The following is a 23,322-nucleotide window of genomic DNA, read 5'->3' on the forward strand; positions in this document are numbered from 1 at the left end:
TGGCATAAAGGCTGTCCTGCACTCACCTCAAAATCTCTTGCAAACTATGGACTGCCTTTTGCACGCCACTCTTGATCAATCAAGTTTTAGACCAACATAATTTCACATTAACGTGACACAAGATTTGAAACCCTGTTGGGATACTGGCTGCCAGCTTAATGAACATTCGTGAGACTTAAATGAATGCAAATGGCATTGATGCCATCAGCCAGCAGGAAGGCTAACCCACCATTAACCTGCTATTGGGAGAATTATAGTGATTTTACACCGGAAGGTTTCCAACTTTATAGCTCCTGCTAGATTCCTCCTCCTGCCTACCACAGGCAGGATGGAAGAATTCAGCCTAATAACGAAGGCAAAAATCTGTTTCAACAGATAACAATTTTAATTACAGCCTTTTATAATCTACCTTTTAAAAAAAAAAATTTATAAAATGAATAGCAGTTCAAGACAAACCATCACACAAATTAGTGCAGTTAATAGCAAAAATGCTTGAAAAGCTAAAAATTGAAGTTTTCGGATCAAACAAATTCCGTGTTGTTGAAAAAAATATCTTGAAAGACAAATACAACTGACCAATATGATTTATTTTCCAAAGGGAGGTACAAACTAGAATCCTGTCTTCACCATAAATGGAAACTTTGCTGAAATTAAAGACAGGCTACAAAACAAGGGACTAATTCAAATGGCGGCACGGTGGCTTAGCGGTTAGCACTGCTGCCTCACAGCACCAGGGACCTGCCTTGGGTGATGGTGTGTGTGGAGTTTGCACATTCTCCTCGTGCCTGCGTGGGTTTTCTCCGGCTGCTCCGGTTTCCTCCCACAGTCCAAAGAAGTGCTGGTTAGGTGGATTGATCATGCTAAATTGTCCCTTAGTGTCCAAAAGGTTAGGTGGGGTTACTGGGTTGCGGGGATAGGGTGGGGTCATGTGCCAAGGTAGTGTGGTCTTTCAGAGGGTCGATGCAGACTCGAAGGGATTCTACGATTCTATGATTCCCACACAATGCAGAATGTGAGCAAATTCACTATCAGTTCATTGTACAGCACTTGCTCAGCGACTGCAATTATTCGAACAAATGTAATCAAATCTTTTCAAAATAAATGTGTGAACGTGATTACTGCTTACATATATAGCTTCAATTTTTTATTTCAATCTGGGGAAGCCCTGTATAAATGTAGCTATGAGATCCCTTCTCTATGCAGGAAATGGCAGCAGGGTTTCAATACTCCAGCTAACAGCTGCTATGGCCTTTTTCGGTCTCTGTAATTCTCCTTGCTATTAAAGTTACCCTAGAAAGTAAAAATTGCTTTAATAGAAGGCAAGTCCAAGATTTTGATCTGCAGAATCAATTTTCAAAAGCTAGTACTATGAAAACAAGTTGTTAAAATCCATATAACTACAACATGGATTTGTAGGGTTTTATAGTGGACACATGAACAGAAGCATATCAAACATGAATTTCTATTTCTAGACATGTACAAATACATTATTTTACTTACCCTAATTCTGTCATACCATCTACGAATTCTTGTTTTGAGAATTCACATTGTGTGGCTGCTCGAAATTTCCATGCAACAACCAGTACACTTATACTGGCTGGATCCAATCCTAAATCATCACAGAACTGTTGAATACCGTCTATTCCTATTTTATTTTCATCTTGCGGATCTAAAAGTAAAGAAAAGTACACGTTTACCAGAATATGCCAAACTTTCTCAAAAGGTTGTCTACCTAACTCGGTTGGCTGCATGCATACAATTGAGTCTGCACTTTGAGAGTTCAAGCTACATTTGAGCATATAACCTAGGCTGACATATCGGTGCACCATCAGAGGAGTGCTCAAATCTTGAGAGATCATGCTTCAAATGGGATGTTAAAGACTTATTGTGGGATTGAAAATTGGTATTAAAAATCGCAAAGCATTACCAAAATGATTTGCTTGCCCAGCATACATGGAGAATTATTCGCCCAATATCCCAGCCTACATTCTTTCACTCAGCGACCACTAGCAAAACAATCGACTTGCATTTATAGAATTTAAATTTAGATGGCACTTTTAATATAATAAAATGTAGAGAGAGAGAGCAGAACGCATGATCATCAATTGTGCAGTGATTAAAATTCATTTACGGGATGTGGGAGTCGCTGGTTAGGCCAGCATTTATTGCCATCCCTCGTTGCCCTTCAAAAGGTGGTGGTGAGTTGCCTTCTTGAATCACTGTAGTCCCGGAGGTGTAGGTACACACACTGTGCTGTTAGGGAGTTCCAGGATTATGCCCCAGCGACGGTGAAGGAATGGTGATATATTTCCAAGTCGGGGTGGTGAGTGACTTGGAGGGGAACCTCCAAATGGTGGGGTTCCCAGGTATCTGCTACTCTTGTCCTTCTAGATGGCAGTGGCCGTGAGTTTGGAAGGTGCTGCCTAAGGAATCTTGGAGGGTTCCTGCAGTGCATCTTGTAGATGGTACACACGGCTGCTGCCGTTTGTCAGTGGTGCAGGGATTGAATGTTTGTGGAAGGGGTAGTAATCAAGCGGGCTCCTTTGTCCTGGATGGTATTGAGCTTCTTGAGTATTGTTGGAGCTGCACTCATCCAGGCAAGTGGAGAATATTCCATTACACTCCTGACTTGTGCCTTGTAGATGGTGGACAGGCTTTTGGAGGGGGGGTCAGCAGGTGATAGGATTCCTCGTCTTTGACCTGCTTTAGAACATAGAACATACAGTGCAGAAGGAAGCCATTTAGCCCATCGAGTCTGCACCGACCCACTTTAAGCCTTCACTTCCACCCTATCCCCATAACCCCAATAAACCCACTCAGACACGGGGAGAACGTGCAGACTCCTCACAGACCCAGCGGGGAATCGAACCTGGAACCCTGGCGCTGTGAAGCCACAGTGCTATCCACTTGTGCTACCGTGCTGCCCGAGTGGCTTTGATAGCCACTCTATTAATATGGTTAGTCCATAGAACATAACAGCGCAGTACAGGCCCTTCGGCCCTCGATGTTGCGCCGACCTGTGAAACCACTCTAAAGCCCATCTACACTATTCCCTTATCGTCCACGTGTCTATCCAATGACCATTTGAATGCCCTTAGTGTTGGCGAGTCCACTACTGTTGCAGGCAGGGCATTCCACGCCCTTACTACTCTCCGAGTAATGAACCTACCTCTGACATCTGTCCTATATCTATCTCCCCTCAATTTAAAGCTATGTCCTCATGCTAGACATCACCATCCGAGGAAAAAGGCTCTCACTGTCCAACCGATCCAATCCTCTGATCATCTTGTATGCCTCAATTAAGTCACCTCTTAACCACCTTCTCTCTAACGAAAACAGCCTCAAGTCCCTCAGCCTTTCCTCATAAAATCTTCCCTCCATACCAGGCAACATTCTGGTAAATCTCCTCTGCACCCTTTCCAATGCTTCCACATCCTTCCTATAATGCGGCGACCGGAATTGCACACAATACTCCAAATGCGGCCACACCAGAGTTTTGACCTGCAACATGACCTCATGGCTCCGAAACTCAATCCCTCTACCAATAAAAGCTAACACACCGTACGCCTTCTTAACAACCCTCTCAACCTGGGTGGCAACTTTCAGGGATCTATGTACATGGACACCGAGATCTCTCTGCTCATCCACACTGCCAAGAATCTTACCATTAGCCCAGTACTTTGTCTTCCTGTTATTCCTTCCAAAATGAATCACCTCACACTTTTCTGCATTAAACTCCATTTGCCATCTCTCAGCCCAGCGCTGCAGCTTATCTATGTCCCTCTGTAACTTGTAACATCTTTCCACACTGTCCACAACTCCACCGACTTTAGTGTCACCTGCAAATTTACTCACCCATCCTTCTACGCCCTCCTCCAGGTCATTTATAAAAATGACAAACAGCAGTGGCCCCAAAACAGATCCTTGTGGTACACTACTAGTAACAGAACTCCAGTCTGAACATTTCCCATCAACCACCACCCTTTGTCTTCTCCCAGCTAGCCAATTTCTAATCCAAACTGCTAAATCACCCTGAATCCCATGCCTCCGTATTTTCTGCAGTAGCCTACCATGGAGAACCTTATCAAGCGCTTTACTGAAACCCATATACACCACATCAACTGCTTTACCCTCATCCACCTGTTTGGTCACCTTCTCAAAGAACTTAATAAGGTTTGTAAGGCACGACCTACCCTTCACAAAACCGTGTTGACTATCTCTCATCAATTTATTCCTTTCCAGATGATTATACATCCTATCTCTTATAAACCGTTCCAAGATTTTGTCCACAACAGAAGTAAGGCTCACTAGTCTATAGTTACCAGGGTTCTCTACTCCCCTTCTTGAACAAGGGGACAACATTTGCTATCATCCAGTCTTCTGGCAGTATTCCTGTAGACAAAGGTGACTTAAAGATCAAAGCCAAAGGCTCAGCAATCTTCTCCCTAGCTTCCCAGAGAATCCTAGGATAAATCCCATCCAGCCCAGGGGACTTATCTATTTCCACACTTTCCAGAATTGCTAACACCTCCTCATGAACCTCAAGCTCTTCTAGTCTAGTAGCCCGAATCTCAGTATTCTCCTCGACAACATTGTCTTTTTCCTGTGTGAATACTGACGAAAAATATTCATTTAGCACCTCTCCTATCTCCTCGGACTCCAAGCACAACTTCCCACTACTGTCCTTGACTGGCCCTACTCTTACCCTAGTCATTTGTTTATTCCTGACATATCTATCGAAAGCTTTAGGGTTATCCTTGATCCTACCTGCCAAAGACTTCTCATGTCCCCTCCTGGCTCTTCTTAGCTCTCTCTGTAGGTCCTTCCTAGCTAGCTTGTAACTCTCAAGCGCCCTAACTGAACCTTCATGTCTCATCTTTACATAAGCCTCCTTCTGCCTCTTGACAAGTGTTTCGACTGCTTTAGTAAACCACGGTTCCCTTGCTCGACCACTTCCTCCCTGCCTGACAGGTACAGACTTATCAAGGACACGCAGTAGCTGTTCCTTGAACAAGCTCCACATTTCCATTGTGCCTATCCCCTGCAGTTTTCCTCTCCATCCGATGAATCCCAAGTCTTGCCTCATCGCATCATTATCGCCTTTCCCCCAGATATAACTCTTGCCCTGCGGTATATACCATCCAGCTCCAGTTCTCTCATGCGGTTTCTGAGGAGCTGGAGATGGGTGCACTTCCCACAGATGGGAAGTGCACCCAGTTCAGTTTCTGATCAATGGTAACCCCCAGGATGTTGATTATGGGGGATTAAGCAATGGTAATGCCATTGAATGTCATGGGCGATGGTTAGGTACTCTCTTGGTGGAGATCGTCATTGCCTGATACTTGCGTGGCGCGAAAGAAACTTGCCACTTGTCAGCCCAAGCCTGGATATTGTCCAGGTCTTGATGCATTTTGATATGGACTGCCACATTATCTGAGGAGCCTTAAATGGTGCTGAACATGTTTACAGATCTCACTTATGAAGGAAGGAAGGCTATTGATGAAGCAGTTGAAGGTGGTTGGGCCTGGGACAATACTCTGAGGAACTCCTGCAGTGATGTCCTGGAGCTGAGAACCCAAACTGAGCGTCCATGAGCAGGTCATTGCTGAGCTAGTACTGTTTCTTCGCACTGTTGATGACTCCTTCTATCACTTTGCTGATGATAGGGAATAGACGGATAGGCCAGTAATTGGCTGAATTGTATTTGTCCTGTTTCTTGAGTACAGGACATACATGGGCAATTTTCCACATTGCTGGATAGATGCCAGTGTGGTAGCTGTACTGGAACAGCTTGGCTAGGGGTGGGGCCAGTTCTGGAGCATAAGTCTTCAATACTATTGTCGGAATATGGTTAGAGTCCATAGCCTTTGCAGTATCCAGCGCCTTCAGCTGGTTCTCGATATGAGTAGAGTGAGCCGTATTTGCTGAAGACTGACATCTGTGATGCTGGGGATCTCCAGAGGAGACCGAGATGGATCATCCACTCGGCACTTCTGGCTGCAGATTGTTGCAAATGTTTCAGCTTCGTCTTTTGCACAGATGTACTGGGCTCCTCTATTATTTAGGATGGGGATATTTGTGGAGCCTCCTCCTCCAGTGAGTTGTTTAATTATCCACCACCATTCATGGCAGGATATGACAGGACTACAGAGCCTAGATCTGATACATTCGTTGTGGAATAGTTTAGCTCTGTCTATTACTTGTTGCTTATGCTGTTTGTAGTCCTGTGTCGTAGCTTCATCAGGCTGATAACTTGTTTTTAGGTATGCCTGGTGTTGCTCCTGGCATGCTCTTCATTGAACCAGGATTGATCCCTGGTTTGGTGGCAAGGGTAGAGTAGGGGATATGCCGGGCCATGAGGTTGCAGATTGTAGTTGAATACTCTGATGGCCCATAGCGCCTCACGGATGCCTAGTCGAGTTGCGAGATATGTTCGAAGTCTATCCCATTTAGCACGGTGGTAGTGCCAAACACGAGTATCCTCCATGTGACGACGGAACTTTGTCTCCACAAGGATGGTGTGGTGGTTACTTCTACCAATACTGTCATGGAGGAGCTCAAAGACAGAATTAGGTGTAGTGTTGAAGGTGATTAGAGATAGAGAAGGTGCAAGACCATAGAGGACTTTAAAATAAGCATAAGTAATTTAAAATCAAGACGTTGCTTGCCTGGGAGTCCATGTAGGTCAGCAATAACGTGCATTAGTGAATGGGACTTGGAGCAGGCAGCAGAGTTTTGGTTGATGTCAAGTTTACAGAGGGTAGAATCATTAGAATTCACAGTGTAAAGGAGGCCATTGAGTCTGCATCGGCCCTTGGAAAGAGCACTCTACCCAAGCCCACACCTCCACCCTATCCTTGTAACCCAGCAACCCCACCCAACCTTTTTGGACACGAAGGGCGGTTTAGCATGGCCAATCCACCTAACCTGCACATCTTTGGACTGTGGGAGGAAACCGGAGCACCCGGAGGAAACCCACGCAGACACGAGGAGAAAGTGCACACTCCGCACAGACAGTGACCCAAGCCGTGAATCGAACCTGGGACTCCGGAACTGTGAAGCAACTGTGCTAACCACTTTGCTACCGTGCCCCCTCTGTGGGAGACCAGACAGAAGTGCAATGGAGTAGTCAAATCTAGAAGCAAGAATGGCATGAACAAGGGATCAATCAGCAGGTGAGCCAAGCTGGTCTGAAGTCGGATGATATTAGGCAACCTTAATGAAGGCATGAGTATGTGGTCAGAAGCTAATCTTGGTCAAATAAGACACAAAGCTGTGGACAGACAGGTTCAGCCTCTCATAGTTGTCAAGGCTCTTCATATCGATATTTTTAAAAATGCATTCAGCTATGCCTTCAGCTACCTGGAGCCTAATGTCTGTAATTCCTGTCCTAAACCCATTTGCCTCCCTCTCCTTCTCCTCCTTTCAAACATGGCTTAAATTCTCTTTAATTGAGTTTTTGGTCATCTGTTGCAGCACGCTAGCATAGTGGTTAGCATTGTGGCTTCACAGCGCCAGGGTCCCAGGTTCGATTCCCCGTTGGGTCACTATCTGTGCGGAGTCTGCACGTTCCCCCCATGTCTGCGTGGGTTTCCTCCGGGTACTCCAGTTTCCTCCAACAGTCCAAAGACATGCAGGTTAGGTGGATTATCCATGCTAAATTGCCCGTAGTGTCCAAAAAGGTTAGATGGGGTTATTGGGTTGGGGGGATAAGGTGGAAGTGAGGGCTGCTCTGGTCAGTGCCGACTCGATGGGCCGAATGGCATCCTTCTGCACTGTATGTTCTATATCTCCTTATGATATGCAGTAATTTCCTCCAATTAAATATTGCGCAGTCTGATGCCAGAAGTTGGGAGTGCAACGTAAACAAAACTGGAACAATAGCAACATTACCCCAAGCACGAGCTGAGAAATACTCCATATTGGTTTGCCATTTCGAATATGCACATTTCATCACTATACATCCAAACATTCCTCTTCCTTTAGCAGCCTTTAACTGCTATTAATTAATTATTTGCACTCTTTCCTATGTCATCTGTTGAGATTATATCCCTGCCTTACTTTACTCGGATTAATACTGAATTTTTCTATGCATCTATCATTACACTAGATCGCCAGCGCTCCATCTGAATGTTATGCCCTGCAGATTTTTGAGTTCTATATAATCTCACGTAATCAAATCAAATATTCTGCAGAAAAGGTCATGATTCCAACAGAACATCTCTAGCTACTATTTCATATGTTTGATATTCCAAAAGCTATGTTTTGACAAATTCATCGAATAGTATGCTACATTTAAACTGGTATCAACACAAGCAATGTTTTGCCTAGGAAGCTGGAATAAACCAGCCACCTTTGAGAAAAGCTTACAACATACAACAAAGGCAGAGGAATGGAACGAGATGCAGACTCTCGCACACAAGGCCTGCATACAATTTAGATAGAGCTACAAAATTCTGTAACAGAACCCTTTTTTGTGAATGACTTGTATTAAATTTGCTGATGAGACAGAGCTACGTGAGCAATTAACAGTAGAAATATTGGCCCAGAATTTGCTGGATCTGGGCATTCACCAGTCTAGTGGGTAATGAATCTGTAACATCTTTGTCTAACTATAGAATTGTTAGGATCTATTGAAAGTTTCAGTAAGAATCCCTAAACATTGCTTTTGACTCATTTAAAAATGTGTGTAAATGGCACACTTCACAGAAGTATCACACACATTTTCTTGACTCACACCTTTTTAAAATAAATTTAAAGTACCCAATTATTTTTTTTTCAATCAATGGACAAATTTAGCGTGGCCAATCCACCTAGCCTGCACATCTTTGGGTTGTGGGGGCGAGACCCACGCAGCCATGGGGAGAATGTGCAAATTCCATACGGACGGTAACCCGGGGCCGGAATTGAACCCGGGTCTTCAGTGCTGTGAGGCAGCAGTGCTAACCACTGCGCCACCATGCCTCCCTAAATCACACACTATTGATAATTTGCCCTTAGTCAGAGGCTATATATACAGTTTTATGACAAGGAGGTACAACACAAGAGATCTACCAACAATATATTAACACTTCTACATAAAACCTCGCACTTCCTGTAAATGACACACAAATCTATTTTTAAAACCTCCTGATCTAGTTTAGTTCATCATTCCCACAATTCACGCCAGCTCTGGTCCTCCTAACATTGGAGTGTCATCTTTCAACTGCAGGTGACTCTGTTCTTAATAGCTTCACCCAATCTGTTGCTGAGGATTTGACCAACCAGGACTCTGCTGGCTGCTCCTTGCACAATCCAAGAGCCACAGCCCTGCCAACATCCACCTCCTAAATAAGGACATGTTGAACACCAGCTTTTAAGTTCTTAGAAGGACCTTCGAAAGCGAAGAAAATAGCACAGGAACCATTTCAAAGAACTTAAAGACGGTGCGCAATTGAAAACCTGACATTTCTAGGCGTGAGGTGGTCAGCTGGAAGTCGTCGCTTGGCTTTTCAAAGCAAAGAGAGCTGTCAGGCAGTCAGCACATAGTAAATTCAAACCAAGACTTGAAACAAGAGCCAGTTTCCAGCTCATGGCTGGGGAAACCATCTTTGCAACTCCAAATTGTTTAAATGGCAAGGGAGAGTGGACAGATGGGTGAAAAGCTGACAGTTTCCATTCTCCTGCATTCGATCATCCACCAAAAAAATTGTCAAAAATAATCTCGAACCCTACTTTCAATACCTCCAGGAACCTAGCATCCCTCTTTGTGAATCTCCTAAACTCTCATGCTCTCCAGCATAACCTTTAGGTTACTCCTACTCAGATCGCAGGAGTAGGTCTGAATGCCACACCACTTTTGCACAACAGTAACATCTATTCTACCGTCTTCCACTGTATTCTGGATTTCTAAAAGTTTTTAAAAATGATTTGAATTCATAACTAAACAAAAAAAATCAATTGATGCATTTCCCCCCAAAATACAAGCGTCCTGCCTGCTATTTCCTTTGTCCCATTTCTTTTATTTTATTATCTTTGATCCGTGGACCCATAATCGGGATGTCCCTTTAAGCAAAAAACACAAGGTTGAAACAGCCTACATGACAGGACACAGTTTCCAGGTTTTGTATTTTAGAAAAAAAAAAGCCAGATTCCATGGCACCAAATGGATCTTGGGGACAGCTTTGGAGGGACTCGGTTCGATTGATTAACTGGCAACCGGTGAGTTGGCCAGGGACAGTGTTCTGCCTGACAAGTCAGTGATTTGGTTCCTGCATGATGCTTTCTGAGAAAACGTAGCAGAAGTGTTTAGACCTTGGAAGTGAAAGGAATGGTCTCTCTTTGACTCTCCCTCCTGCTTGCTGAAGTGAAAGAACTGCTCTGCTGTTCTGAAATCAGCGAGTGCCTGGCACATCTTTTACTGTGAACCTAAAATGATGCTGAGTCCGCAGAGAAAGTAGACAATCTTGGCAGAGAAAACCATCTCAAGCCTAGAAAGAGTACCAAAACGAGCTTCAGAAAGACATTGACTGAAAGTCATCTTAGTGCAAAGATCCTTATCCTTTTATTAATTTTTCCTTTGGGTCAAGTGGGGCTGTAATTGACCACGCACGAGCCCAGTGTATCATGTAACTGGAATCAGTCATTGTCTTGATATAATGGTATACTACATGAAACAAAATAGTATTTCCTTTGACTAACACGAGTTCCACTAAAATATTAAAAAGCCTCATTTTCACTCAGATATAAAAGAACCTTAAAATATACATTTCTGGGTTGGCATCTGCAATTCATAAGAAATATCTCTGAACAAAACAAAGATTTAATGACCTGAGACTCTGTCTCAACAATTTCTTTCGGCAGCACCTTCCAAACCCACACCACTACCATCTAGGATAAGAGCAGCAGATACCTGGGAACCCCACCACCTGGAGATTCCCCAAGTCGCTCACCACCCTGATTTGGAAACATATCGTCATTCCTTCACTGTCGCTCGGGCCACATCCTGGAACTCCCTCCCTAACAGCACAGTGGATGTACCTACACCTAAAGGACTTCAGTGGTTCAAGAAGGCAATTCAGCACCACCTTCTGAACGGCAACTATGGATGGGCAATAAATGCTGGCCTAACCAGCGAGTTGGTTAAGGCACAGCTCCATCTCTATCAGCAGAGTACAAGATTAAATATACTGTATAACACTGGACATTATAAAATTTATACTTTCCTTATCTGAGCATAACAGAGATAAATACAAAACTACATTAAAACATACATATTTTGTAAGTCATTTTTTCTTCAAATTTAACATGCATCACAGAGATTAGACAGCTGTAAGACCAGCTATGTATACCACAAAATTGCCAGCTCTCATAGCAGTGCACACACAACTTTGAACAAAGACGTGAATAAGAATTATTGTTTCATCTCAGGAATTGCTTCATTCATTATTTTTTGAGATTTCAGCAGTATTTGAAGATCTCAATCTTCCAGTTAAATCCCCTGGCCTTCATATTTATCTTGCTACATCATGCTATACTACAAATGGAAGTCACTACCTCTCATTATTTAAGTGTTGATCATTTACCCTTAGCATATACAAGCAATTACTTGTAAGTTATCAATTTCAATCTTCTCCTTTTCCTACACATCAGCACTTATATGCAAAAGCCACAATGCTGCAACATCTGATTTTAACAATATCCACATTTGTGCAAGGGCTCCTACCTATGGTTTTGCTAACAGCAAGTATTTGCATAGAGATACATGAGCCAATTTTCCTGAGCCACTGCCTTTCAATCATCAAGAACCTCTTGTAGTCCAACTGCAATAAAGTACAGAATAGCAGTCAGACCTGGCCATAAAAGCAAAAAGTGTAACAAAGGAGAATTAAAAGAATCACTATATCACAATTATTGCTGGGGAAAAAAAAGAGACATATCAAAGGTCAATAAACACATTGGGATTCTTACAGACGAAGATTGGTTTTATCGGAAACCTTGTAAATAGATCCCGAGCTATTTAATCAGCATGCAAGCTTGATACTGAAATAGGGCACATCAAAGGCATCCTGTGGGATAACATCCCGCCCTGATCATGTCATTTCGTATTTTATATCATGCAAATTCATGAACAAGCCTAAGACCATCAATTTCAGCCCTGAAAGGTGCCCAGTCTACCTCCGATTACCCTGGAAGGGAATGATAACTCAAATAATTGAGCAACAGATGAAGCTAGCTGTTTCACGCTGCTATTACACAAGTGGCATGTGCCACCAACAGGATGCTGCCATCAAGCCAAAAAGACGCTCTGCCTATCACACAATATGAATTTCAGTGCCAGTGTGATGCAAGGTATGCAGGCCGTACAACTCAAAAGACTGGTGGATCGTATCAAACAGCATGTCCCAGCCATGTTTACAACGGGCAAGGTACAAACTGTACGCAACCAGTCTGTGCTTGCAAAACCCAAAACAGTGTCCAGCACTAGATGTAATTGGGCAACATTTGCTAACTAATCCTCATTATGAATTATCCTGACAACCATGTTAAGATTGTCAGTCAGGCTCGCAGTGTGGCACATTTTCATGTACTGGAAGCTACATGTATTGATTACAGACAGAAAGAACATATACACACATTGCACCTGTTTTAGCTAAACAAAATAAGTGGCAGCCATTCACTGAACAATGTCTTGACCAATCAGGGTCAAGCTACCTGGTTTAAATTTCAAATAATGCTTGGCAGTTAAGTCAGTCACCATTAACTGGTGCATTGTCCATTGCAATGTCTCTACCAATTCACTTGCCAACCAATCAGCACTCTCTTCTCATGCAGTATAAATTGTTGCTTTTCACTTGTATTCTTGCAAAGTGTCCTGATGACTGCAAGACGAAAAGCTTTGGCATGTGTCTTTTTTCAGTATACTATTTGTATCACAATTGTAGGCATCAGTAGTTCATATCCAGGGTAGAAAATGTGTCCAATGTCAGAATCCAATATATCAATTACTACCTCTCCATTCTATTAAATTACATCTCCATTCCTTCTGAAATGCTCAAATTGAACTAGCATTTAATGTACTAAGCAGCAGTCTGTTTCAGGTGCTGGATTTTGTGGTAGAAATAAATAATCAGTGCTCACTGCAATTTAGGTGTAAATCAGATCCTAGTTTCCAGACTCAACACAATGCAGTTAAACACAGAAATCATTCTTGCTGTTCAAGAAGGACAGTCTTTCCAGGAACTGTGCTAAACTGGTATCTTACTGAGAGACCCAGCATCCAAACAGATGCAACAGTGTGAAATTGGGGCACTTGCGATAGATACCCAATAAACACACCAGAAAAGGGTAGAGTTTGTTCAAAAGTGTAAGTAAGTTTTTAAAACTGTGTGGCAAATCTTAATTATGGTCAAACACCGAAAATTAACTTTTGCAATGTGGAGACGTATTCCTGCAGATTTGTTATCATGGGGAGATTTTAAAGACAATTTTTTTTATAATTTAACATTGGTCCAGATTTTGAAGTCAGCAGTGAAGCAACGGTGCTTGCTGCTGACCTCAAAGATAGATGCTCACTAAGATCTAGTGCTTTCTCATAGCTTCGATTTCTCCTTTCCTGGTATCAATTTGAACATGATCAAGTTAAATGGAATCTTTAGGCATCCAGCAAGAGTAATGTCATCAAGCAGGATAATCAGCCAATGACACTGAAGTATTTTCAACGCAAAGTACCCTGATTATTCTTCTTCACTTGTAATTAAATTTTACAGAACTAAATAAATTATTCAGTCCTATAGGAGATTACGGCAGAAGGCGGCTGAAATATGAAACTAACTTTTAAAAAGATTTCAAAATTAAATTTCAATAATATAAAATCAGTTTATCAGGGCCAGTGAGGGTGCTCAGCAATAATTATAAACTTAGTATACTGTTAAAAACCTAGCTACATCTCATTCAGCCCGTGTAACCGTTTCCACGGGTTTTATAGCAAAACTATTAGTGTAAAAGATAAGCTCTCGTCAGTTCAGTGACTTCCAGTCGACTGCAGTCTGGGGAGATCATGCACCTTTGTACTTCAGAGGTTGCTGTCAATTTCAGAGTTACAGTAGAAAATGCTGATAGTTGCATAGAAATTACAACAGCAAATCTGGGTCTTGTATTTCCCTCCTCTAATCCCACCTTTCTTTCCATTTCTATTTTGCTTTCTATACATCATTTTCCATTGAATTAACTACTCTAATTTACATTTCCTCATTTACACTGCGTGCCTCAGTTCATATTCTTCAATCTGACTGTCTAAGGAGACACACTTTTGCTTACCCTTTTCACATGTTCCAGACCCCTAGAGGGCCCCACACTGTTTTTTGAGTTTTAATAACCACAAGTCTTAGTACAAAAACCCACAGAAAATCTGTGGAAATAAGTGTCAGTGTAAGGAACGGCAAATAAACAGTGCAAACCTCTGACTACAAAATCTGAGCCAATATGTTCTATCTGACTATTCCTTATGTTCGCATTACCATCAATGTAGATCTACTCAAAATATTTCTACATTCATATCAACTCCTTTTAAAAAAAACCTTGATAATCCCACTATATATTTTTCCAATGTTAAAAAATCTAATCTAAACCTCGAGATTGTTATTCAGCTTCAGAATGGCTTCAAATATAATTTGCCTTCTAAATAATTTTAGCGTGGGCCCCATCATTTAGAGTGGAAAGAAACTATGATCAAATACTTCCCTCAGGAGTTTCATGTTTTGAAGATATGACAACTTTGCACCATTCCAGTACCTCACACTATGTTAAACCCCAGCCTACAGATGGCTCAATTCTTTACAAACGGAGGTAAAGTAACCTGCAGTGGAAACAAAAAGTGTTTAAGTACCCAATTATTTTTGTTTAAGGGGCAATTTAGTGCAGCAATTCATCTACCTGCACATCTTTGGGTTGTGGAGGTGAGACCCACGCAGACACGTGGAGAATGTGCAAACTCCACACGGACAGTGACCTGGGGCTGGGATCGAACTCGGGTCCTCGGCGTTTAATTTACTCATAACGGTTAAACATTTAATCTATTCAAAACAACTGAAAAGGTGAATTTGAGTGAGATATGTGGAGGAAAAAACTAAAACATTCTGGAAGGTGTTATTGAAAATATAGAAAGATGTGTCATTTGAAACATGGAAGTCTGGCAATATCTGGTCTGAGAGAAACATGAGAGCAAACAGGGCAAGATCCTACAAAGGGTTAACAGCAGCTGCCAGGGCAGGATTGTAAAATGCAGATATCCTTGGTCAAGCAGGCTTAGCAAACAAGACAAACAGGATTTTTTTAAAAAATATATTTTATTGAAGTTTTTCAAACAAAGATTTTCCGTTTTTACAACTTAATAAAGGAATATACATTAAACGTTATTTAAATATATTAAACTAACAGATGGAAAAAGAAATAAACAAAAAGCCAATATCAACAACTAACTAAGAAAAAACAAGAACACGGAATAATCCTCCCCCCACCCCTCCCCCCTGGGTTGCTGCTGCTGTCTTTTCTGTTTTTCCATTATCGTTCCGCGAGATAGTCAAGGAACGGCTGCCACCGCCTGGTGAACCCCTGAGCCGATCCTCTTAACGCATATTTTATTCGTTCCAGTCTTATGAACCCTGCCATTTCGTTTATCCAGGCCTCCACGCCCGGGGGCTTCGCTTCTTTCCACATAAGTAGAATCCTTCGCCGGGCTACTAGGGACGCAAAGGCCAAGACGTCGGCCTCTTTCGCCTCCTGCACTCCCGGCTCTTCTGCAACCCCAAATATAGCGAACCCCCAGCTTGGTTTGACCCGGATCCCCACCACCTTTGAGATCACTCTTGCCACACCCTCCCAGAACTCATGCAGTGTCGGACACGACCAGAACATGAGTGTGGTTCACCGAGCTTCCCGAGCACCTCCCACACCTGTCCTCCACCCCAAAAAACCTGCTCAGTCTTGCTCCCGTCATATGCGCTCTGTGTAGAACCTTAAATTGAATCAGGCTAAGGCTAAGCCTGGCACACGAGGACGAGGAATTTACCCTACTTAGGGTAAATTCCTCCCATCATTCGCTTCATGAATCCCGCGTCATCCCAGTTCGGGGCATAGACGTTCACCAGCACAACCGCCTCACCCTGCAATCTGCCACTCACCATCACATACCTGCCCCCACTATCCACCACTATGGTCTTAGCCTCGAACGATACACGTTTCCCCACCAGTATTGCCACTCCTCGGTTTTTCGCGTCCAACCCTGAGTGGAATACCTGTCCCACCCATCCTTTCCTTAGTCTAACCTGATCCGCCAACTTCAGGTGCGTCTCCTGGAGCATAACTACGTCCGCCTTCAGTCTCTTTAAGTGCGCAAACACCCTTGCCATCTTAATCGGCCCATTTAAACCTCTCACGTTCCGCGTGATCAGCCGGGTTGGGGGGCCATTTACCCCCCCCCCCCCCCTCGTCGACTAGCCATCCCCTTTTTTAAACCATCTCCTCACCCAGGTCTCACACACCCGTCTGTCCCCCAGACAGCGCCCCCCGTCCCGACCACCTCATCTCGTATTAGCTCCCCTTACTCTCAGCAGCAGCAACCCAGTTAATCCCCCCCCCCAGGTCCCCCTCTAGCTTGATTACTCCCCCCATATTGCTTCCGGAAGTCAGCTAACTCTGGCTGACCTCGGCTTCCCCCGTTCATCCTTTGACCTCCCGGCGTGTGAGGCTCCCTTCCTTCCTGCGCCCTTTTTCCCGCCATAGTTTCCATAGCGCGGGAAAATACCCGCGCCTTCCTCTCGGCCCCACCCCTAATGGCGCAGTTCCCTCATTCCCCTTCCCTGTCCCCTTTTCCACCAGCGCCCACATTTCTTCATGTCCAACATTATTATACATTAGCCCTCCCCTCTCCCCACTTTACATTTCTGTGCCACCATCTCACTACCCCTCTCCGGGCAATTTCTCAAGTCTAGTCCAATTACTTTTCCTGAATAAATGTCCATGCCTCCTCTGCCGCCTCGAAGTAGTGGTGTTTGCCCTGATGTGTGACCCACAATTTCGCCGGCTGCAGCATCCCAAATTTGACTTTCTTCCTATGGAGCACTTGGCCCGGTTGAAACTCGCCCTCCTTCTCGCCACCTCCGCACTCCAGTCTTGATACACGCGTATCACCGCGTTCTCCCACTTGCTACTCCATGTCTTGTTAGCCCAGCTCAGGACCATCTCCCTGTAGCGATGGAACTTCACCACTATTGCTCTTGGTGTTTCCCCTGCCTTTGGTCTTCTCACGAGGACCCGGTACGCACCCTCCACTTCCAGGGGGCCCGTTGGGGCCTCTGCTCCCATTAGAGTATGGAGCATCAGCTCCCTCTGTTCTTCGGGGAGACCTAAAATCCGTAGGTACTTCCTCCTCGAGCTGTTCTCCAGGGCTTCCACCTCTTATGTAGTGCCTCGTGTGTCTCCGTTTTTACCACCAGGCCCTGTATCTCGTCTTCGTTCTCAGCTGCCTTTGCCTTCACTCCACAGAGCTCCATCGCCTGGACCTTCTGTGTTTCCTTTAGTCCCTCGATTGCCAGTAACATCGGTGCCAGCACCTCTTTCTTGAGCTCCTCCACGCATCGTCGGAGGAACTCCTGCTGTTCCGGGCCCCATACCATCTGGGCTCCCTCGGCTGCCATCTTGCTTCTCCCTTCTCTTCTCTGCCGCTGCTCCAAAGGATCCTCCGCAATCTGGCCACTACTGTCGCTCCTTTCCATCCACACCCTGGGGGACTCCTTCCTTTGTCACCTCACACTGGGTTTGGCCGCAAAAAATTTCCGTTGGGACTCCCGATAAGAGCCCAAACGTCCATTGAAACGGGAGGTGCCGAAACGTGCGGCTTAGCTGGCCATCGCCGCAACCGGAAGCCCCGACAAACAGGATTTTGAATGAAGCCAAAAACAATGGCTCACACCTTCATTGAAATTAGCTATCTTAGTAAGGATCTGGAAAAGAATGGATGAGGTTCAGTTGAATTTGGTGATAATTCTAGGTGTAAAGATTTGCTAATACCAGGTAAATTAAAGAAAACTGGAGACTATCAGTCTACGAGAAACATAATTCAAAGCCAAAATCAAAGTCAAAATTATGAGCTGAGGACACAATTGGAAAATAAAACTATAGAAATGATAGGAATTAAAAGTAACACCTCTTGAAGTCAAATCATTTTGAACATCACAAAGGAAACAATGTAATCAGATCTATGAGATGAAGTCATGTGAAAATGAATACTTGGTTGGATTAGAAAGTTTAGGTCAAAGATACTTTTTACAATCAAAGTTAATCAAGAGTTACTTTACAATAAAGTCATAAAAACTTAACTGTTAGAAAGAGAATATAAACCTAGAGACCAGGGCAGGAACTACCAGAACCAGAGGGAGAGAGAGAGAGAGAGAGAGAGAGAGAGAGAGAGAGAGGGGGAGAAGCAGCTAGAGTCAGATTACAGTCAGCTCGGCCATGGGAAATGGACAGGGTATAGCAGCCGAGCTAAAACAGCTAATACATCTAAGGAAGACCAGACTTTAAAAGAAGATTGATTGTCAAGTTGGGCCTGAAGTTCCCTTCAACCAACCAGAAGGATCCAGAAGCAAGATCTTTTTCCTTTCTATAAAGAAAGTATTTGCAGCTTTTAAAAGAAAAAATATAATAATAAAATAACTTAATTTAACCTGAAATAGTGGTTATTCCAAAGTCTACTTTACTTGCTTAGCAATGCGGGACCCAGGATCGATGCTACTAAGTGGTAAGTAGATGAAATCTTCGGTGAAGGTATGGGTTTTACCAGGGGATAACTTGAAAACATAAGTTTGACCCGAATAGCACCCACTGAAGCCTGTATCGGAGTCGGGGAGTGAGAATCCCTGATCACCATTTAGAATGTCGGCCCTTTTTGGTATAGGGGGACTTCTAAGAATAGTGGTGAGTTTTCAAAAACAAAGACCATAACAAATGTAACTTTCTTTCCTTCAGTCATTCACCTTTCATGTAACTTCCAGGTTACATAATAACACTAAATAATCAGATGTGTCATTTACAGTCTGCTTCAAGGATCAATGAGTGAAACTCAAACCAGACAGAAGATTACAAACAGCATGGAAATTATACTAATACAAAATTATACTGCTGCCTTACAAACTGAGTCTTTTAACTTTGATTTATGACGACTTCCGGTGGCTGCCATGGAGTGAGTGGTCGCACATATGGTAGCTCCACTCGTGGCAGCTCCGCTCGTGGCGGTCTTTTTGCAGCCTTTTCCCCGGTTTGCAGTTGGAATTGTGAAGGAAAAAGGTGTAGGAGTGTGAGCAAAGGAGATTGACTCCCGGGTTTATGGAGCTGCAGACCAGAAGTGCTTGAAAAAGAGGAAATCAGTTGGCTGGAGCGGGTGTGGTGCTGGCAACGCACGCGGAGATGGCGGAGGGGCAGGGGTCAGCCCTGCCGGCTCAATGGTTGACAGAGCAGCTGGTGAGCTTCTTGAACGAGAAGTATCACTATTGTAATATAGGAGATACTGCAGCCAATTTGCACATGTCCAGATCTGTAAAAATGATTACCAAAGGAAGCTTGAACTGTCAAAATAATGGCAAACTGTATAACTTTCAACTTAATTCTTACAGGACACCAGTTACGTTTCTCGGTCTCCCTTAATTCCCTTTATATAGTTTACTTGAAGTCTGGCCTCTGAGTTACAGGTGCATGATTTACTGTCAGGCTGCCATCAATGTTGCCATGTAGCTGGCTTTCAGGAACTGCCTCTAAATGACTCTCCCCTCCAGTTTCCACTTTGAGTAACGGTTAAGTCGGAAATTAAAGTTTTTTTTAGAAAATATTTTATTAAGGCATTTATAATATTAGCACTTAAACAGAAAAAACAGAAAGACAAAAAACCCACAATGACATAGCCATTCCCCCCAAACACAGCCCCCAACCAACATGATCCATATAAACACTCCGTCCCACGGCCCTCCTTCATTGATTTTCCTACCCTTATTCGTCACTTTCATGCGTCGGCCTCCTGATATTCCGACACTCCGAATATCGCGACCTCTGGATTCGGAGTCACCCCTGCTTGCAGGACCTCAGGCATGGGGCGGAATTCTCCGCAATCAGCGCGATGTCCACTGACCGGCGCCAAAAACGGCGCAAATCAGTCCGGCATCGCGCCGCCCCAAAGGTGCGGAATCCTCCGCATCTTGAGCGGCCGAGCCCTAACCTTAAGGGGCTAGGCCTGCGCCGGACTGATTTCCGCCCCGCCAGCTGGCGGGAAAGGCCTTTGGTGCCCCGCACGCTGGCGCGGAAATGACTTTGCCGGGCGGTGCATGCGCGGGAGGGTCAGCGGGCGCTCACGGCATCCCCGCGCATGCGCAGTGGAGGGGGTCTCTTCCGCCTCCGCCATGGTGGAGACCGTGGCGAAGGCGGAAGGAAAAGAGTGCCCCCACGGCACAGGCCCGCCTGCGGATCGGTGGGCCCCGATCGCGGGCCAGGCCACCGTGGGGGCACCCCCCGGGGCCAGATCGCCCCGCGTCCCCCCAGGACCCTGGAGCCCGCCCGCGCCGCCTTGTCCCGCCGGTAAGAGAGGTGGTTTAATCCATGCCGGCGGGACAGGCATTCCAGCAGCGGGACTTCGGCCCATCCGGGCCGGAGAGTCGTCGGGGGAGGGGGGGCGCCATCCGGCGCCGCACGATTCCCGCCCCCGCCTAATATCCGGTGCCGGAGAATTCGGCAACCGGCGGGGGCGGGATTCACGCCAGCCCCCGGCGATTCTCCGACCCGGCGGGGGGGGGTCGGAGAATCCCGCCCATGATGTCCGCAAATTCCTGCCAAAAGCCCCTCAACCTTGGACACGCCGAGAACATGTGCACATGATTCGCAGGATCTCCCCACAGTGCCCACACTTGTCCTCCACCTCCTTAAAAAATCAGCTTATCTGGGCCGCAGTCACGTGAGCCCTGTGAACCACCTTGAACTGGATCAGGCTGAGCCTGGCACACGACGAGGTCGCATGAACTCTCCCGCAGGGCCTCCTCCCATAGACCAGCCTCCAACTCGTCTCCCAACTCTTCCCCCCACTTCCACTTCACCTCCCCTATTAGAACTCCTTCCCACTCCATCAGCTCCTTGTTTAGCTCTGAGACCTTCCCCTCCCCAACTCCTGTTTTTGACATCACCTTGTCCTGTAGACCCCTTTGTGGGAGGCGCGGAAAGCTCGAGATCTGTCTCCGAACAAAATCCCGTAGTTGCAGGTACCGGAACCCGTTCCCACCTGTCACCTCAAACTCCTCCTCTAGCTCCTCCAAACTCGGAAAGCCCTCCTCAATAAAAAGATCTCCAAATCTCTCGATCCCAGCCCCCCCCCAGAAATCCTCTCAACCCCACCCCCCAGCTGGGGGTTTCGATTTATACAGCTTACTATAAAAATCTCTAAACACACCATTCACCCTCGCCGGGTCTGAAACCACCTTCCCACCTGCGTCCCTCACTTTTCCAATCTTTCTCGCCGCCTCCTGCTTCCTCAACTGATGCACGCCAGCATCCTTCTAGCTTTCTCCCCATGTTCATAGACCGCCCCCCTTACTCTCCTCGGCTGCGCCACCGCCTTACCTGTGGACAGGAGCCCAAATTCCAGCTGCAGCCTCTGCCGTTCTTTCAAAAGCCCATCCTCCAGAGTCTGCGTACCTCCTGTCCACCTGAAAGATTTCAACCTTTCTAACTCCACCCACTCCACCTTCTTGTGTGCCCAAATAGAAGTAAATTCCCCTCTAATGAATGCCTTCAGCGCCTCAGAGACCACCCCCGCCGACATCTCACCCGTATCATTGATCTTTATATATCCTCGGTTGGCCTCCTTCACCCGCTCAGCCACCTCCTCTCCCGCTAATAGCCCCACATCTGGCGCCTATTGCGGCGCTACACCCTTTCTTTACTCACTCGCAGGTCCACCCAGTGCAGGGCGAGGTCTGACACCACTATTGCGGAATATTCAGCATCTATCACCTCTGGCAGCAGCGTTTTGTCTATCACAAAGAAGTCTATCCGGGAATACATCTGATGTACACGGGAGTAGAGAGAAAGTCCTCTCGGCCTCCCGAATCTCCATGGATCGACCCCCCCCCCCAATGTGCTCCATAAACCCCCGGAGCTCCTTCACCGTAGCTGATACCTTGCCCGACCGAGAACTCAAGTCGGTCCAACCTTGGATCAAGAACAGTGTTGAAATCTCCCCCCATAATCAGTCGATGAGAATCTAGGTCCGGAATCTTCCCCAGCATCCGTCTCACAAACTCCACGTCATCCCTGCTTAGGGGATATATATTCACCAACACCACTGACATTCCCTCCAGTTTCCCACTAATTTATTCCCCACCTTGAACACCACTGGCTTATTGACCAAAAGCGTCATCCCCTTTGTTTTAAAATCTAACCCCGAATGAAACACTTGCCCATCCCTTCTTCAACTTAATCTGGTCTCCCACCTTCAAATGTGTCTCCTGCAGCATGGCCACATCCGCCTTCAGTTGCCGCGAACACACGGGCCTTTTGACTGGCCCATTCAGTCTCCGAACATTCCACGTGACCAGCCTGGTCGGGGGGCACCCTGACTTCCCCTGCTGATCAGCCATAACCTCTCCTCGGCCAGTCTTCGGCCCATGCACCACACCTCCCCTGGACCGCCCTCGGGCGTCCACCGTCCACTTGGAAGTGGTCATTCGCCATGAAGCACTTCGAGGAAACCAGAGGTCATGAAAGGTACAATAAAAATACAAATCTTTTTGGGGAAAAGGTCCCACGTTCTAATTCTGCACCCCATCACAGAATAGATTTCTCTTGTGCTATATACAAATGAAAGTTACAAATTTGTTCTCCTTTTCACAAGCTCTTAATGTATTTAACAGATTTCTCTTCCTAGTACCACTGTGGGAGTGTACCTACACCACTTAGACTGCGGCAGATCGATGTGGCGTCTCCCCACCACATTCGCAAGGGTAATCGAGGATAGACAGTAAATGCTGGCCCAGCCAACGACATCACATCCCACAATTTTAAAAAATCAATAGACTGCTACTGGAAGATTATTCCATTTCACCCCCCCCCCTCCCCCTCCGCCTTTCACACTCAAATTATTTTGAAGTGCTCAACTGGAAATTGACAGCATTTAACCATCTTTGAAGGGGTTGATGCTTATAAACATTGTGGTTACAGCACTTCAGAGTTACTCAATCATAAAGGAAGATGAATGAAGCAAGGCTGACAGCTGTGTGCATGGAAGCTGTCAATCACAGTGGAGTGAGG

The 23,322-nt window shown here is 45.3% G+C and overlaps 1 protein-coding gene and 1 long non-coding RNA gene across 3 annotated transcripts in view; one reads left to right on the forward strand and one right to left on the reverse strand.

Moving 5' to 3' along the window:
* Nucleotides 1-23,322, forward strand: part of LOC140389746 (uncharacterized) — an 84,652-nt gene that overhangs the window by 36,981 nt on the left and 24,349 nt on the right. The gene's annotated exons all lie outside the window — the stretch shown is intronic.
* The window catches only part of dcun1d1 (DCN1, defective in cullin neddylation 1, domain containing 1 (S. cerevisiae)), a 125,752-nt gene that overhangs the window by 35,745 nt on the left and 66,685 nt on the right, over nucleotides 1-23,322 (reverse strand). For both annotated transcript variants that reach the window (XM_072474214.1, XM_072474213.1), the window contains one exon: nucleotides 1,501-1,669. In XM_072474214.1, the coding sequence (XP_072330315.1) occupies nucleotides 1,501-1,669 (169 nt within the window). The remainder of the gene's footprint in view (nucleotides 1-1,500; nucleotides 1,670-23,322) is intronic.

This window comes from Scyliorhinus torazame, chromosome 14 (genome assembly GCF_047496885.1).
Source record: "Scyliorhinus torazame isolate Kashiwa2021f chromosome 14, sScyTor2.1, whole genome shotgun sequence".
NCBI lineage: Eukaryota > Metazoa > Chordata > Chondrichthyes > Carcharhiniformes > Scyliorhinidae > Scyliorhinus > Scyliorhinus torazame.